The sequence below is a fragment of the Rhinopithecus bieti genome, unplaced genomic scaffold (assembly GCF_001698545.2).
Source record: "Rhinopithecus bieti isolate Rb0 unplaced genomic scaffold, ASM169854v2 scaffold_11273, whole genome shotgun sequence".
NCBI classification, from domain to species: domain Eukaryota; kingdom Metazoa; phylum Chordata; class Mammalia; order Primates; family Cercopithecidae; genus Rhinopithecus; species Rhinopithecus bieti.
The window spans coordinates 47,604-63,976 of record NW_016806694.1 but is presented as its reverse complement, the minus strand read 5'-3'; the positions used below and the strand labels follow the sequence as shown (position 1 = coordinate 63,976).

Below are 16,373 nucleotides of genomic sequence, written 5' to 3'. Positions count from 1 at the left end.
TTTTTTTTTTTTTTTTTTTTTTTTGTAGAGATGGGGTCTTGCTTTGTTGCTCAGGCTGGTCTTGAACTCCTGGCTTCAAGGGATCCTCTGGTTTCAGCCTCCCAAAGTGTTGGAATTACAGGCATAAGCCACCATACCCAGCCTGTTATTGAGTATTTTTTAAATTGAACTTCACTCTTATTAATAGAAAACATGTTGACTTTGATAGTAGCATAATTTAGACAAGAATTAAGCAGATTTTAAATGAGACACTGCTTGATTTGTGTAGAGGTATTTTTGAGTAAGTGCTTCTTTTTTCCCTCTAACTCATCCACATGCAACTAGAAACTTGCGAGGATGAAGAAGCATTCGTGGAAAACTAACAATGTTAGTCTTTAAGGCAAGCAATTGATATTTACATTACTGCTAGAGTTTAGGCAGACCCTATTACCCCCTGGTGAGAGTTTATCCAAGGAAATAGTCCAAATGAAGGATAAAGCTATCATCCTAAAGATGTTCATTGCAAAAAACAATTAATTATGATGATTAGCAACGTACCTGGCAGTGCCTCTTCACATCTGTGGATTTCAGTGGCTATGTGAGTTTTGAAAGACCAGTATTTTTTTTTTTGAGTTGGAGTCTCACTCTGTCTCCTAGGCTGGAGTACAGTGGCACTATCTTGGCTCACTGCAACCTCTGCCTCCCGGGTTCAAGTGATTCTCCTGCCTCAGCCTCCCAAGTAGCTGAGACTACAGGTGTGCACCACCACACCCAGCTACTTGTATTTTTAGTAGAGACGGGGTTTCATCATGTTGGCCAGGCTGGACTCGAAATACTGATCTCAGGTGATCCGCCCACCTTAGCCTCCCAAAGTGCTGAGATTACAGGCATGAGCCACCACGCCCAGCCAAGACCAATATCTATTTTATGTGTGTCTTTGATTTGTGTGGAAATGAGGAAATTCAAGAAGGAAGGACCATGAAAATTCTTCCTTAGTTTCTACTTAAACAAATTTAGATTCAGCACGGTATTTAGTAAATGGTGCATGATGGCAGGAGTCTAAAAGCCAACCTACCTTATCTCAGAAGGCGTGGTCCACAGAATGGAGCTGGAATGCTTTGGGCTACTGCCCTCAGTCACATTCTCTCTTACAAAAGAGCTCATGGCTCAAGCTTTCCAAATGAATAAATACAGAGTTTCTAAAAATACGAAATAAATAAGAGAACATCGCAATAGTAAAACCTTAATATCGATGATCTGCTGTGGAGACTGAAGAAATATATTCTCCATCACTGACACATATCTCACTTTTATAGGCAGACAGTGAGTAAACACTTATTGTGATGGTCGTTACATTGCAGACTTTTACCACCCACTGTGGATACTTTTGAAAAACATTTCTTGATTGACTGATATTTTTTTCTCTCATTATTTACCTCCTCTCCATACCTAAAGAAGCTATCCAGGGAAGAAAGAAAACTGCATGTGAAATTCTATTTAATTTGTTTTATATTTATTCCTCAAATCACTGGTTTCTTTGAAATAAAACACATTTTTAAACATTACAGTTTTTAAAATTGTTCTCTTAACTCTCTTCTTGAAATAAATGGGTTATGTCAAAGTCATACATACTCTTTTCACATGCGCTGGGACTTCAGTGTGTGGCTTTCAAAGGTCAAAACTCCTCTCTTGTCCAGATGCCAGTGATGAAAAGTGAGGAAAGAGCTTTCCGGTGGTGGCCTCATGCCTGTCCCCCTTTCTGGGTGCTGCATGCTCCTCCATCCTGGAGGAAGAAAGAAGTGGGTCCCTGGACTGAGCGTGGAACTATGTGAACACCGGACCTGGCCAAGATGATTGGCCTATGCCTGATCAGTGACTCAGAAGCTGGGCCAATCAGATGAGCTATTGAGCATTTGGTCACAGAGACTAACTGTGATGGTCTGGATTATTGCTTGGGAAGTATTTATTCCATGTGTCCCTCCCTACTCTGGGTGGAGTGCTTCACTGCCCATCGAGGTTGGGCTTGGCCATGCAACTTGCTTTTGTAGATGAAATGGTCCCAATCATAGGCCTCAAGTATGGTACCTAGCTCTCGTGGTCTGGCAGGAGAATATGCCCCAGGTCGCCACTGTCCCCTCATCTTTGAGCCCCAGTGAGGTAGACTGCACCTTCTAGCCACTGGACCAAGGCCTGAGCAGACTTCAAACCACCTTCAATCTGGGTCCAAAAGCCTAAGGTCTGGCATAGCCTTGCTGAGTTGCAGTTGAATTGAGCATGAGACTAGGTCATTTTCATTTTAAGCCCCTATACTTTAGGGTAGTTTATTATGCAGCATTGCTGAGGCCACGGCCGACCCCTACACTAGCAATGGTTTGGTTGTGGTTCTTGGCAGACAGCAGGTCATGCAGGCTGGGCTTGGGGTGGCTGCTTTGGGGCCCTGGAAGCTAGGGACTAAGTAGAGGAGGCTGCAGACACCTCTTGCTCATTTCCCCGCTGCAGTGTCTTCCTTGTGTCCTGAGGACTGATTTCTAAGTGGTCTGGAAGAGAGAATGGTGCTCAGTCATACATGCCACAAGTATTTCTCCCAGTGTCTTCCGATGTTATTTTTTGCAGCCTGGAATTTTGTAACAAGGAAGATGATAATTCTGAGTAGAATGTGTTGATCAATCTAGGGAAGGGCTGTGTAATGACAGAAAGAAAGGTGGATCTGAATGTTCATAACCAACTCAAATGGGCATTCTTAACACACAGTCACACTGTACAGTGAGAAGGAGGCAAGAGCTGTCCAGCTTAAAAGCTGTTAAGGTTGTTAGGTGCTCACAGAAGATTGTCAATGATGCAGACAGCATCCCTCATGCAGGCACAGAAACGGACTTTCCGGATGTTCGTGAATATGGACGTGCATCCGCACTGACCGGTGGCCCTGGTGGTTTAGCTGAAAGCACAGTAATGAGCCAGAGTAACCCCAAAGTCTTCCTGATGAGAGGAAGAGATGTTTTCCCCTATAAACAGTTCGTATTGCTCTACTGTGAGCCACTGTGCATTTATAATTTTTATGAAATGTTAAGATGGTGACGACTGTATATAAGAATTTGATGCTCTGCTAGGCTGTGATACGATAGAATAATCCAGAGAGAAGTTAAGTGTGCAGTGGAATTTGAGGACTAGGATTTTCTTGGTGGCAAGAATAAGAAAACCAAATCCAACTTGTTTAAACGATAAAGGGAATGTATTAACTCAGAGAACTGAAGAGTTCAGAAAAACTCAGGCTTGTGAAGGTCTGGACCAGTGGGGTCAGCAGCACCAGGTGCTGCTTCTGCTCCCACCTCGAGGCTGGTCCTGCACGATGCTGGCACAACCCGAGGCTTGGCTGTCCCCGGGTGGAAAGCAGGTGGTCAGCAACAACCAGGGCTCTGTTACGCTTTAAATCACTCATAGTGGGGGAGACGGTGCACATCTGTGGTAGCTGCCACTGAAGAAGGAGAACATTCCTTCCCAGAAGTTCCTAGAAGTCTGCTTTAATCTCTTTTGCCTGGATTGGGTCACGGGCTGACCCTCAAATGAATCCTTGTAGCTGAAGGACTGTGCAGGCCACACTGGGCCACGTGGCTGGAAGGGGTCAGCCTAGCGCTGGTTGGTCACTGGGGCCACCACCAGGAGTCCTCTGCCCAGCAGGATTCACAGTGTCCTGGGGCAGGAGTTGAGACAGGCAGATAATTACCCTGCGGTGAGATGGGAGCTGGGGTGGGGAAGTGAAGAGGGCCGCCACTCAGGCAGGTGTAGGGGTGTCCACAGAAGAGTCCCAGCAGGAGGTGCAGGCCTGGGCCTAAAGGATGAACGGGAGGTTAGAGGACAAAGGAGAGGAGAGATGGAAATAATTTTGGGTAGGAGGAGCATCAAGAAGTTTTTCAGAAGCCTGAAGTAACAATTAGTATTGAAGAGTCTTCTTAACAAAAATTGGCTAAGTAACTACAAGAACTGCAAGATTGAAATACTGGAAAAGAGACTTCCTCTCCAGATTTCGTGGCTAACTTCCCGGTGATTGCCTGGGTGCTGGACTAAGGCATCTCTGAGTATCTCCCCAGTGAGCGATTCCACAGCCTTCAGCAGGAGCACAGCAAATTCAGTTGCTTATCAGGGGCTATGTGCTTCTGGAAGGAAAGGGCTCTGTCTATTCGGTCTTCAGTCTGACATCCTCAGCTTTAAACTAAGTGCAAAGGATGCTTACTGGGTCCTGTTAAAAAATGAGAGGTGTGCAGTTTCAAACATAGCCCTCCCCAGGGACTTTGAGAATCTTGACCTACATGGCATTGCAGAGATTACGTCTTTCTAGTGGTCAAAACAAAACAAACATTAAACAGAAACGACAAACCAAAATAGAAATTTGAAAATTCCCCCAAATCCCACACCAAACCCCACACTTCAAGTCCTTCTTTTCCGGCTTGAGGAGGGAATATTGAGGGTTGGGGTGGAAGGGTCCTGCTGTGCCAACAGTGTGTGAAGCCTGTTCAGACTTGACACCCCAGAGTCAGGGAGGAAAAGTAACTTGGTAATTTTGCTGCAGCTGCAAAGAGCTGGGCCTGAGCATCCCCAGGCAGGGGGTGGAGAAAGGGATTCAGCCCAGGGGCCTGTTCATCTCGTTGTGAGGTTCTGCCACTGATGCGCCACCGTCTTCCCACCTGAGCTCCTCCAGTGCCATCGCCTTGCCGTGGCTGGGCTGTTCTAACACTGCAGATCTGAAAGTGTTGTGCTGCTGCTTAAGCCTTGGCAAGGCTTCCCCTTGCTCTTAGCTTCAGAACCTTTGTAGAACCTGCAAAGCCTTGCGTGCCCTGACAAGTTCCTTCCCCAGTCACTGGCACTCTCCCTCCTCCTCAAGGAAAGCCACCCCTCCCGCCTTAGCACCCTAGCTGGATGCTCCCCAGCCTCCTCCCGCCTGGTGACCGCATTTCATCCTTCAGCCCCGGCTTCCACCACGTGCTTTGGCCCACCCCGTACCCCTCACGGGCCTCTCTGCCTGTCCACCTCTCTCCCCTTCGCTTCATGCCCTCCCCCCGTTCCTCTCTGCCTGCCTTTGGGATCCCCGGGCACCTGCATTTCCTCCTCGGTGGCAGTGGGACCGAGGCATAGGGCTTGAGTCCTTAGACTGTGATTAAGCACAGACACCACCTGGGAGTCTGGATTCAGATCCTGGTCCTGCTTTCATCACCAACTGAGAAGTCACATGATGACTTGGAGCTTCCAGCTTCCCCATCTGTGAGATGGTGGGAAGAATATCGACTTTATAGGACTGCTGGGAGAATTCACTGAGAATACGGACATGCAGACCACAGTACTGAATTCACTGAGAATACGGACATGCAGACCACAGTACTGAATTCACTGAGAATACGGACATGCAGACCACAGTATTGAATTCACTGAGAATACGGACATGCAGACCACAGTATTGAATTCACTGAGAATACGGACATGCACACCACACTATTGAATTCACTGAGAATACGGACATGCAGACCACAGTATTGACTGGACACTGCAGGCTCCCAGCAAATGTTCCTTCCCTTTTCTCTTTCTAAGTAAGGTGGGAAACTCGTGCATATCTAGGATTGCATAGCCCAATGTTCATGTGTGACGTGGCAAGGGCATCTACATAAACGTGGGCTTGGGATTGAGAAGATTTGGATCAACAGCTGGTGGCACCACTGACCAGCCAAATAGTGTCAGAAACTCCGTGAACTTCAGAGTCTGTGTATATGAATATGGTAATAATGTTCATACCTCCCAGGGTTGCTTTAAGGATTACATAAGTTAATATATGAAAGTATTTTGTAATCCTTGGAGTTTAAAAATGGTCATAACCCAGCATTTGTGATTGTCTTGCTTTCTCAGCACTCACTTGGGTGAGCTTTGCCTTGCAGCAGGTCTCCTAGTGCCCTCTTCCAGACCCTTGGTGGCATTGAGCACAGAGATGACATTTGTTAAGAGTTTTCTGGTGCCGTGAGAGCGAGAGACACAGAGCTGTGCCAGACGCCTCAGGGGAGGACCCACTGCCCAACTATAGGGGTGGTCTGCTGCCTCCCCCAGCTCTCAGCCCCTCCAGGTTGGCCTCACACCTTCCCAGAAGCAGCTTGCTTCTGGTGACTGAGCTGGGTGGGGCCTGAGGGCTGAGGTTTTTGGGGCTGCCTGGCAGCTCTCTTCTCCCTCCGCAGTCCTGCCCCCAGAAGGCTTCCCCACAGCATCCTGCACTGTGAACTCCTCAGAGCCTGTGACTCAGAGAACCCAGACTGAAACATCCAGTGTCCAGCTAGATTTCACCCTTGCAAGCCTTCACAGATATGACTCCACAGATTATCTCTGTGCATTCGAATTGAGAATCATCTCTGTTGTCAATGTTCAAGAAATAAAACACCTGGGTTGTTGCAGGTTACGCTGGTCCTTGACAGGGAAAGGAACATTCCTTCCTGGGTGGCTCACAGAGTACCATGTCATTGTGTGTGTCCAGCATTGTCACTAGGCTGCTGTTGGGGAGAAAGTTTCCAATGATAGGAATAGCTGAAGAGCTTAGTCTATATTCTCTTAACTCTATTAACCTTGATTCCATTATTTTCCTGCAAGAAACTGAGAATTCCTATACCACCTAAGGTGTTTCAGAATAGGAAAATAATCAAAATCTCTCCCCAGTTTATTTAGCAAAGTTAGGGTAACTTACATGCCAACATCTGATAAAGATAGTATGAAGACAGGAACACTGCACATCAAATCCAGCAGCATTTTAAAAGAATAATGCCCGGTGGCACCAGGGCTCTCAGAGAGGCTATGTCCTGCAGGGAAAAGTGCTTGGGCTCTGAGTCAGTCGGGGCTCAGCTATCTGGCACTGAAAGCCGGGGCTTGCTAAGTAACCTCTCCAAGCACCGGTTCCCTCCATTGTGAGATGAGAAACCCACTTCTAGGGTTTTGTAAAGATTGAGAAAGGTAATTCCTGTTCAACACTCAGGGTCTCCCCTGCACATAGGGCCCCGGGCCAGCTGCCCTGACCAGTGTGGGAGGCTGCGTGCTGCAGTCCAGCTGCTCACCATGCACAGAGGCTTCAATTTTGAGCACTTTCCTGGGACACCAGGACCTTCTGCAGAACCCTCTCTGATCTTGGATGTGAGGACTATAAGCGGGAGTACTTGACCCTGCCGATGTTTTCAACACACAAAAACGAGTTCCCTCCCTCACACTACATTCCCAATGTGTATTCTTAACATTCAGAACGTCCTCCTAGAATTCCACCCCGTGGCTCCCAGCATGGCTCGGGACTCCAGTGGCGTTTGAGACCAGCCAGACTCTGGTCCCCACTCTCAAACTGCTGGAAGGCTGTGATCGTCTGCAAAGCCCAAGGAAAGCTCTGGTAGTGATATGGCCCCATGCATCCCGCCCTGGCTTGCAGGGGCAGTGGTGCTTCTGCCTATCGTGAATATAATGATTCTTTTGGGGGTTGAAGGTCAGTTTTAGGTGTCAGAGAAAGGAGTGGTCCAGAAACTATTGTGAAAGGCCAGGATATTTGACAAGAGTATATCCTTTGTTCTCTTTTTTGCTGGAGTAAGGAAAGCTTGTGTGGTTGATAAAGCCTGGCATGGTACGTGCAGTCCTGGAGGAGGCGTGAGAGCCTCGGGCAAAGAGGGGTGCGGTAGGGCCACAGATGAGGGCTCCCAGGCACTGGGCCTCCTTCCCAAAGAACAATCATCAGGAGATCCCAGAGACCGCCATCCAGGAGAAGCGGGGTGACAGAGCCCTCTTTGAGCTGGGGAGCATTTTAATCAGTGAGTAAGAGGAAGAGAAAAGCAGCAAAAGTGCAACCAGCCAGAAAACAACCAAGCAGCCACCCACCCAACCACCCATCCAACCGGCCACCCACCCACCCACCTACGCAACCAGCCAACCATCCACACTACCCACCCAACCAACCAACCCCGACCCACCCAAGCAAACCAACCAAACACTCACCACCACCCCACCCACTGACCCAACCCAACCAAACCAACAACGCCCACCTACCGAACCAACCAACCCCCACCCAACCAACGCAACCACTCACCAACCACCGCAGCGCGACGCGACCCAAGCCACCCAACCAAATACTCCCCACCGCCCACACCCAAACCACACCCCACTGACCCCAACCAACCACTGCCCATCACCAACCAAAACCAACCCTCACTAGCCGCCAACCAAACAACCAACCACTCACCCAAACCAACCACCATCCATCCACTCCCGGCGACAACCAGCCAGCCACCCACCCAATCAACCAACCACCCACCTACCCAACCACCCACCCAACCAATCAACGAACCAAGCAACCAACCACCTACCAAACCAACCCACCCCACCACCAACCAACCACCAAGCAACCATCCACTCACTCCAACCACCCACCCACCCACCCAATCAATCAACAAACCAAGCAATCAACCACCTACCCAACCAACTAACCCCCATCCACCCATCCACCCAACCAACCAATCAACCAACCAAGCAACTACCCACCTACCCAATCAACTAAACCCCACCCACCCAACCAGTCAAGCAACCAAGTAACCATCCACTCACTTAACCAATCAACCAATCAAGCAACCACTCACCTACCCTACTAACTACCCCGCAACCACCCACCCACCCAATCAAGCAAGCAACCAAGCAACCATCCGCTCACCCACCCAACCAACCACCAACCAACCAAACAAGCAACCACTCACCCACTCAACCAACTAACTATCCAACCAAGCAATCACTCAACCAACCAACCAACCAACCCACCAACCAACCCACCAACCGACCATTCAAGAACGCGTTGGGGGAGGATTTTCGCTCGGGGCTGACGCGGTTCTCTGGCCGCGGTGCCGCGCTGGGCCACTAGGTGGCAGCGGAGGCCGCCCGGAGCGACAGCCGGCGGGGCGGAGGCGGGCCCGGCGCGGGCGGGCAGGAAGTTTAACGCCTGGCAGAGCCGCAACCGCCTCGCTGGGGAAGAGGCCCGTCCCGGGCTGGCCCTGAGCGCCGCGCGGCCGTCAGATCCCGGGGACGCCGGGGGCCCGGGCTGAGCGCCGCAGGCCGCGAGGAGGAGCACCGGTAAATAGCCACAACTTTCTATCTCCTTGAGATCCTGAAAATCAATGCAAAGTTGCGCTTCGGCTGCATGTGGAAGTGAGCGGGGCGGCAGCTAGCGTGCCCCCTGAGTTTTTAACACAGCTCGATATGATGTTTAGTATAGTTCCATCATTTACCGATATCTCTGAGCTGCAACTGGACATAAACATGTAACAAATGATGGCAGTTCAATAAACACTTAGGATTACCAATTTTTTCCTTTTTTATTTTCATAGATTTAGGTGCTGTTTTGTTACATGGATATATCGCCTAGTAGTGGAGCCCGGGCTTTTAGTGTAGCCAGCACCCCTATAGTGCACATTGTACCTATTAAGTAATCTGTTGCCCCTCACCCCCTCCCTCCCTCCCTCCCGGAATGATCACCAATATTAATGATGACAGTGATGACAGAAATTCTCTCCAGATGTGATCTGAGTTTGGAGGGCAAAGGGGTTTTTGAAAATGAATCATGAGAGAGACATTTTGCAACAAAGGAGTGTGGTACATGTAAATTGCTGTTTTTTTATACTGTGCTCACGCGGACCTAATAAACGATCAGTTAGACCTCATGGAATTCCACATAATGCAGAAGAGAGGGAAAAACAGGTATTGAGGAAAAGCAGCACTGTTTTCCTCAATTTTAACATGTGTGTGCAGCCTACACTTCCAAACTTAAGACAGTAGCTTTTAACATGTGACTTTGCTCAGGGTAACAGACCACTCTGGTTATAGCCTCACTTACAGCTCTGGAGGCTGAATCCCAGTGGGTCTGAGAAGTGTCAGGACAAATGTTGGGGATGTACCTGTCTGTCTCTCTTAAGGGAATACGGGTCTGTACAGTCTTAAATCGGAGCTCCCTTGAGGAGAATGTCGTGCAGTAGCCTTAGGAATGTGAACTTCGGGAGACTGGCTGGGATTTTGTAGGTTATGAGTTGGGGACATTTTCGATAGTGAACTTGAGCCCAGGAGAGCAGCCATAAAAAGTGAAACTGTCCTGGGCACATGGAGGTGAGTGTCTCTCTAGTAAGATGCATGTGAAAGGCTGGGAGCTGAAAGCTAGGAGAGCAGAAGAGGCTGGGAAAGATTCTAATCCACATGTCCAGGGACACTCTTCCACGTCTGAGGAATGCAGGTCAGAAGGTGCAAGCCAGCGGCTGGGCACGTGACTCACCCCTGTAGTACCAGCAATTTGGGAGGCTGAGACAGAAGGATCACTTGTGGCCAGGAATTTGAGACCAGACTGGGCAACATAGGGAGGCCCTGTCTCTTAAAAAAAAAAAAAAAAAAAAAAAAAAAAAGAATTGAGCAAGCCAAGCTCAGTCCTCTGATGCACTGTACTCATTCATCCCCTTTCTTAGGCTGTGTTGTTTCTAGGCAAGCTGCTGTCTTTCTTTGGTAGGCTGCTAACTTCTCTGGATTGTGAATTTAAAACACGTTTTGCAGTAAATTTGCTGCCAAGACAAGAGGTGTATTTCTCCAGCAATGAATTCCTCGTTTCACCTGCGTTTCTTGGATCTCAACCTGAATGCCACAGAGGGCAACCTTTCAGGACCCAATGTCAAAAACAAGTCTTCGCCCTGTGAAGACATGGGCATCGCCGTGGAGGTGTTTCTCACTCTGGGTGTCGTCAGCCTCCTGGAGAACATCTTGGTTATAAGGGCCATAGTGAAGAACAAAAACCTGCACTCCCCCATGTACTTCTTCGTGTGCAGCCTGGCAGTGGCCGACATGCTGGTGAGCGTGTCCAACGCCTGGGAGACCATCACCATCTACCTGCTCAACAACAAGCACCTAGTGATAGCAGACGCCTTTGTGCGCCACATTGACAATGTGTTTGACTCCATGATCTGCATTTCCGTGGTGGCGTCCATGTGCAGCTTGCTGGCCATTGCGGTGGATAGGTACGTCACCATCTTCTATGCCCTGCGCTACCACCACATCATGACAGCGAGGCGCTCAGGGGCCATCATCGCCGGCATCTGGGCTTTCTGCACCGGCTGCGGCATCGTCTTCATCCTGTGCTCTGAATCCACCTACGTCATCCTGTGCCTCATCTCCTTGTTCTTCACGATGCTGTTCCTCCTGGTGTCTCTGCACATACACATGTTCCTCCTGGCGCGGACTCACGTCAAGCGGATGGCGGCTCTGCCCGGGGCCAGCTCTGCGCGGCAGAGGACCAGCGTGCAGGGCGCGGTCACCCTCACAATGCTGCTGGGCGTGTTTATCGTGTGCTGGGCCCCGTTCTTCCTCCATCTCATTTTAATGCTTTCTTGCCCTCAGAACCTCTACTGCTCTTGCTTCATGTCTCACTTCAGTATGTACCTCATCCTCATCATGTGTAATTCCATGATGGACCCTCTTATATATGCCTTCCGCAGCTGGGAGATGCGGAAGACGTTTAAGGAGATTATTTGTTGCCGTGGCTTCCGAGTCGCCTGCAGCTTTCCCAGAAGGGATTAAGTGCAAAGTGCTCCTCTCTCTGGCTCTGTTCTCCTTTGTTTGCTCACCTATGACAAAGCGACAGCCAAGGGGTAGGCGGGAGTGCTAGCATCCCCTTTCTCTCTTTACCAGCTCAGGCATGGGCCTAAGAGGCTCTGTCTGTTCAGTTCCTGGTGATTGCGTCCAACATGCAAGGGTTGTTTATCCACTCTGGGAACAGTCATGACAATTTCTTACTGTCCTTTGTGTCCTATGGTTTCTACTGCTCCCACCCATTTCTGGGGGCCCCACCCACCCTCCACCTAGCAGGCATGTGCTCAGGGGACGCAGAGTACTCTGAGTGCAAGCCAGGCATGATGAAACACAGACTGTGACGGGAAGAAAAGTTCTGATATCCAGGTCAGGTGGAATTGCTGCTTCTCCCCAGAAGCAGGTCCACACTCTGCTGGCTGCACTCTGAGCTACGCGTGCTTTTCAGGGAAGATCAGAGCGGCCAGATTCTTTCCATCAGAAGGAGTCTGTCCATTTGTTCTGAAATGTCTTCTTTGCCCGCCTTGCCTGAACTTTTGATTCATGGCTTGTGTTCATAATTGTCCGAATAATTGTACTTCTGTCAATCACGGTGTTGCACTTACCCAGACATAAAACCTTATGCTACACACCTTGCCTCATGTGCTGTGGAAGACTCTGTGACTCTTTCTTACCATCTCATTTGGGCTCAATCTGGGGTTTCCAAATGGATGTTTGGGGCATTCCAGGGGCTCAAGGGGTTCAAGGTGCCCAGTGCTGCATGTAGCACACGTCCACAGCCAGGCTTGCTTTGAGTGGCTCACACCAGATCTGTGTCGGAGTCTGAACTCTGGCCTGTATACTTGGCAGCACGTCAATCTCATTTCAGCAGCCAACAAAAGTTAGGGCCCAACCTATTGCCTGGGGAGCCCCATTTTCTCCCAGCCTAGACTGGAGTGGAGAAGCCTGAGTTCAGGTCCTAACTCTGCCATTCACTGCTGTGTGGCCTGAATCATCTCATTTCAGGTTCCACATCTGTGCTGGCTGTACACGATAGCCATGAGAACTGCAAAATTGTGAGAGCTTCTTGTAAATTTGTAAAGCACTATAGGGTTTGCTTTTTATTTTAAAGAAATGCTGGGATTAGAGGCGTGAGCCGGAGGTTGCAGTGAGCTGAGATTGCACCATTGCACTCCAGCCTGGGTGACTGTTCAAGACTCAAAAAAAAAAAAAAAAAAAAAAAAAAAAAAAAAAAAAAAAAAAAAACAGAAAGAAAGAAAAGAAAAGAAAAAGAAATGACTAGATGGGGTAAATACTAAGAAAGGGCACAGGGGCCAGTGGTCAGAGCAGTGGCCTGGACACCAGGAGGTCTGTGTGGTCCTTCTCTGAAGCGAAGGGTTGGAGTCCTTGCAGCTCTCACAGTCCACTCTTGTAATAACTTTTGGTATGATTCCTGGTTTCTGCTTTGTTTTGGACATTCACATCTAGACTGCACCCAATGAAAAAAATGTAAATAAAGCAGAGGACCACTGGGTCACACAACAGTGAGCCACTGGTGCAGAAGAGGGACCCCTCCTGTTGAGGTCTGCCAGGACAGAGGGGCTTCCTGGGTGTAGCCATATCAATAACGTATGCACTTGACCCCTGCCCCTGCAGAGTACAGGAAAGAAACGGTGCTGGCATGAACAGGAGTATGCATAAGACATCCAAATCATTTGAAAACTGGCAAATTAGCAGGCTGTTGGCAACTGAGTTTTGAAGAGGCAGCTGTGTTTTCAAATGTTTCCTCTTCCTTGTTGCTGAAAATTCACGTGTGTATCCATGAATGGGCAGTAGGTGGTCCTGTGTAACCACCATGGGGAACCACAGTGCATTGTTTCTGTGGGACATATTTCAGGAGCCAGGTTTCTGTGAAGGCTGGACTCTCTTCTGCCCCACCCAACTTGGTGGCCCCATGTCCTACAGCAGCTTCAGGCATGGAGAAGGTGCACCACGAATGCTTGTTATTGTTGAAAAACAAATGTGCATCGACTCTTCTGCCTGCTAGACCTGAGTACTAAGTGAGTTCCAATCCTGCGGGCAGAAACTTCAACCCTGCTGTTGACACTGGCCCCAGCTGGGAACCCAATTCTCTTTAGGCTAATTTTCTGCTCTGGTGCTTCGTGAGTTGCTACAAGATCTGACCTTTCATATAAAGGTCTTTAGGGAGATGCTCAAATGCCTTTTAATCTTTATAAATAGTGCAGAAATAACCCAAGTATTTAGATGTGTCTTCATTTGGAAGGAATACATGTATGTAGTGACTTGGTAAATATCTGTACGTAAATGAGCCACCCCCAGCACCCAACACAAAGTGTCTCCTCCAAAAACAATACATATAACTGTGGAATATTGTGTGATAGGGTGTGTTAAATATCTGCTTCTGTAGGAAATTTGTTTGGTGTAAAAATATGTGTTCAAGGAAATGGTTAATAAAATGGAAGGAGCAGACCACCTGTTTGAATTGGTCAATCTGATGTGTAATATCCAGAATGGTTTTGGTCTTCTGCCAATTTATTAGCAGCTACTGCAAAATGAGAAGGTACATTCGTTGGTAACTTGTGGTGAAGTCTCCTTGACGATATTTATTGCCTGTAGGATGGCCATGTCTCAGATCAAAATGATATAACACCTACAAATAAAATAAAATTGCACACTTGCCCTTACATACCGTGCAAAAGTCTGTGTCTTAGTAAGCAAAAGCATTTTGGGGATATCACCCAGCAGTGCTCAGGGTGGGGCTAGAAGCAGTGGCCATTAGAGAATCTCTGCCACCAGTGAGTTTAGAGGACATAATTATTTTAAGACATGACAGATTTCCAGATCCTACACATCAATAAAATTAGATGATTCTGAGCATGTCTTGTGCTTTTCTGCTTCTAGATTGTGTTGAAGCTGCACAGTCTTCAGGGCATATCGTGTATAACCACGTGAGCCTTAAAGTTCGTCCCAGATGCCTTTCTTCTAGGAGGCCCTTTTGACTTCCATAATTATACCTCATAATGGCACACATTCTGCTGGGTACTCCAGAGAATAGATTGTTTTTATGTCCTTTGCCAGAACACAAGCATTTTTGTGAGAAGGGATTTGTGTTAGGGCAGTGCTGTCCAACAGAACTTTCCATGATGATGGAAATGTTTTGTCTGTACTTTGCCCACTATCGTAGCCACTAGCTACATGTGGCAATTGAGCTTTTAAAATGTGGCCAATGTGACTGAGGACCTGAGTTTTAATTTAATTTAATTTTAGTTAATTTATATTTAAATAACTACATGTGGGTAATGACTATCATATTGGACAGCACAGAGTTAGAAGCCGGTTTGTTACATGGAACAGAAAATCTGCGGAAATCCAGTCACCTGGCCAAGATGAAAGTTTCTCTTTTCAGAGAAGAAGTTGGGAGGTAAGGATTTCAAGACTAGAGTGGAGCTCAAAGGCACAATAAAGAATCCAGACTTCTATCTTTTTTTAAAAAAGAGATGGGGTCTTGCCTGTTGCCCAGGCTAGTCTCGAACTCACGTGATCTTCTTGCCTCAGCCTCCTGAGTAGCTGGGACTATAGGTGTGTACCACCATGTCTGGCTTCTATCATTGCTAAGGTCAATTCATGGCCCAGAAAGGCTGCTGGAGCTCCAGCCATACTAGCTGAATTACAGGATAGAACAGGAGGGCGGTCAGGAACTGAAACCTTTCATCACAGATGTTCTTCTTCATCCTGGGAAATCATCTCCTCTTATTTCTTTGATTAATGTTTTTTTCTTTCTCCATTTCTCTTTGTCTCTTTTCATGACTCCTATTAGTTAAACGTGGGTCCATTGGCTTCCATCTTCCACGTCTCTGAATCTTTCTCGTACTACCTTCTTCCTCTTGTCTTTTTGTTATGCGTCCTGAAAGACTGCTTCAACTTTGTCTTTCCCCCACCTCTTCTATTGAATTTTAATTTGGTAACTATATTTTTAATTTCTGTGACTTTCTATTTATCCTTTCCTTGCCTTCTTTTAATAGCAAGCTGTTTCTGAATTCATAGACCCATATCTTGTCTATTTTTTCTGAAGACTGTCATTAGATTTTTTAAAACTTTGTCATCTGACTTGAATCATTTATTTCCTCCAAAGTCAATTGTCCTGTTTGTCGTGCTCTGTCCCGTGGGGAAGGCTCATTTCCCTTAGCTGCTGGGTGAACCTGGATTGACCACGAAGGAGTGGGTTTGATTGATTTAGTACTTGATTGATTTAGCATGGGTCCGTGCAGCTCTGTTGGATGAAAACACCTGGTTGTGCAGCTCTCTGAGGGTGTGTGGAGCCCACCCGGTGGCAGAGGTTACGTGAAGGATGTCTAGCTGTACCCTGTCTGCTAATAGAATAGCCTGTTCTGGCCGGGTGTGGTGGCTCACGCCTGTAATCCCAGCACTTTGGGAGGCCGAGGCAGGCGGATCACAAGGTCAGGATATCGAGACCATCCTGGCTAACACGGTGAAACCCCGTCTCTACTAAAATTACAAAAAATTAGCCAGGCATGGTGGCGGGAGCCTGTAGTCCCAGCTACTCGGGAGGCTGAGGCAGGAGAATGGCGTGAACCCGGGAGGCGGAGCTTGCAGTGAGCCGAGATCGTGCCACTGTACTCCAGCCTGGGCAACAGAGTGAGACTCCATCTCAAAAATAAATAAATAAAATAAAATACACAATTGTTTAGAGAAAAATCCATATAACATTTCTTGTGAGACTAATAATATTTTTGGATATAATACACAGGATAACCTTAGCATGAAGGAGTGGGGTG

At 47.9% G+C, this 16,373-nt stretch overlaps 1 protein-coding gene and 1 long non-coding RNA gene across 6 annotated transcripts in view; one reads left to right on the top strand and one right to left on the bottom strand.

Moving 5' to 3' along the window:
* LOC108533084 (uncharacterized) overlaps positions 1-9,003 on the bottom strand; it is a 15,159-nt gene extending 6,156 nt beyond the window's left edge. Inside the window, exons 1-4 of one of the 5 annotated variants that reach the window (XR_001886643.1) lie at positions 8,802-9,003; positions 6,389-6,497; positions 5,068-5,230; positions 1,502-4,715 (exon numbers count right to left, since the gene is read on the bottom strand). This is a non-coding gene — a long non-coding RNA (uncharacterized LOC108533084). Of the gene's footprint in view, positions 1-1,501; positions 4,716-5,067; positions 5,231-6,388; positions 6,498-6,688; positions 6,801-8,801 lie in introns of those variants that run through there. The other 4 variants (XR_001886642.1, XR_001886644.1, XR_001886641.1 and 1 more) reach the window with 4 other exon arrangements.
* On the top strand, positions 8,998-11,716 carry MC5R (melanocortin 5 receptor). The gene is made up of 2 exons (XM_017877460.1): positions 8,998-9,090; positions 10,467-11,716. Exon 2 carries the CDS (start codon positions 10,591-10,593, stop codon positions 11,566-11,568), a length of 978 nt encoding a protein of 325 aa, XP_017732949.1. The 5' UTR covers positions 8,998-9,090; positions 10,467-10,590; the 3' UTR covers positions 11,569-11,716.
* Positions 11,717-16,373: the final 4,657 nt, after the last annotated feature.

Bases quoted from the DNA above. Each gene is read 5' to 3' on its own strand.
- MC5R (XM_017877460.1), top strand. From the start codon at position 10,591: ATGAATTCCTCGTTTCACCTGCGTTTCTTGGATCTCAACCTGAATGCC.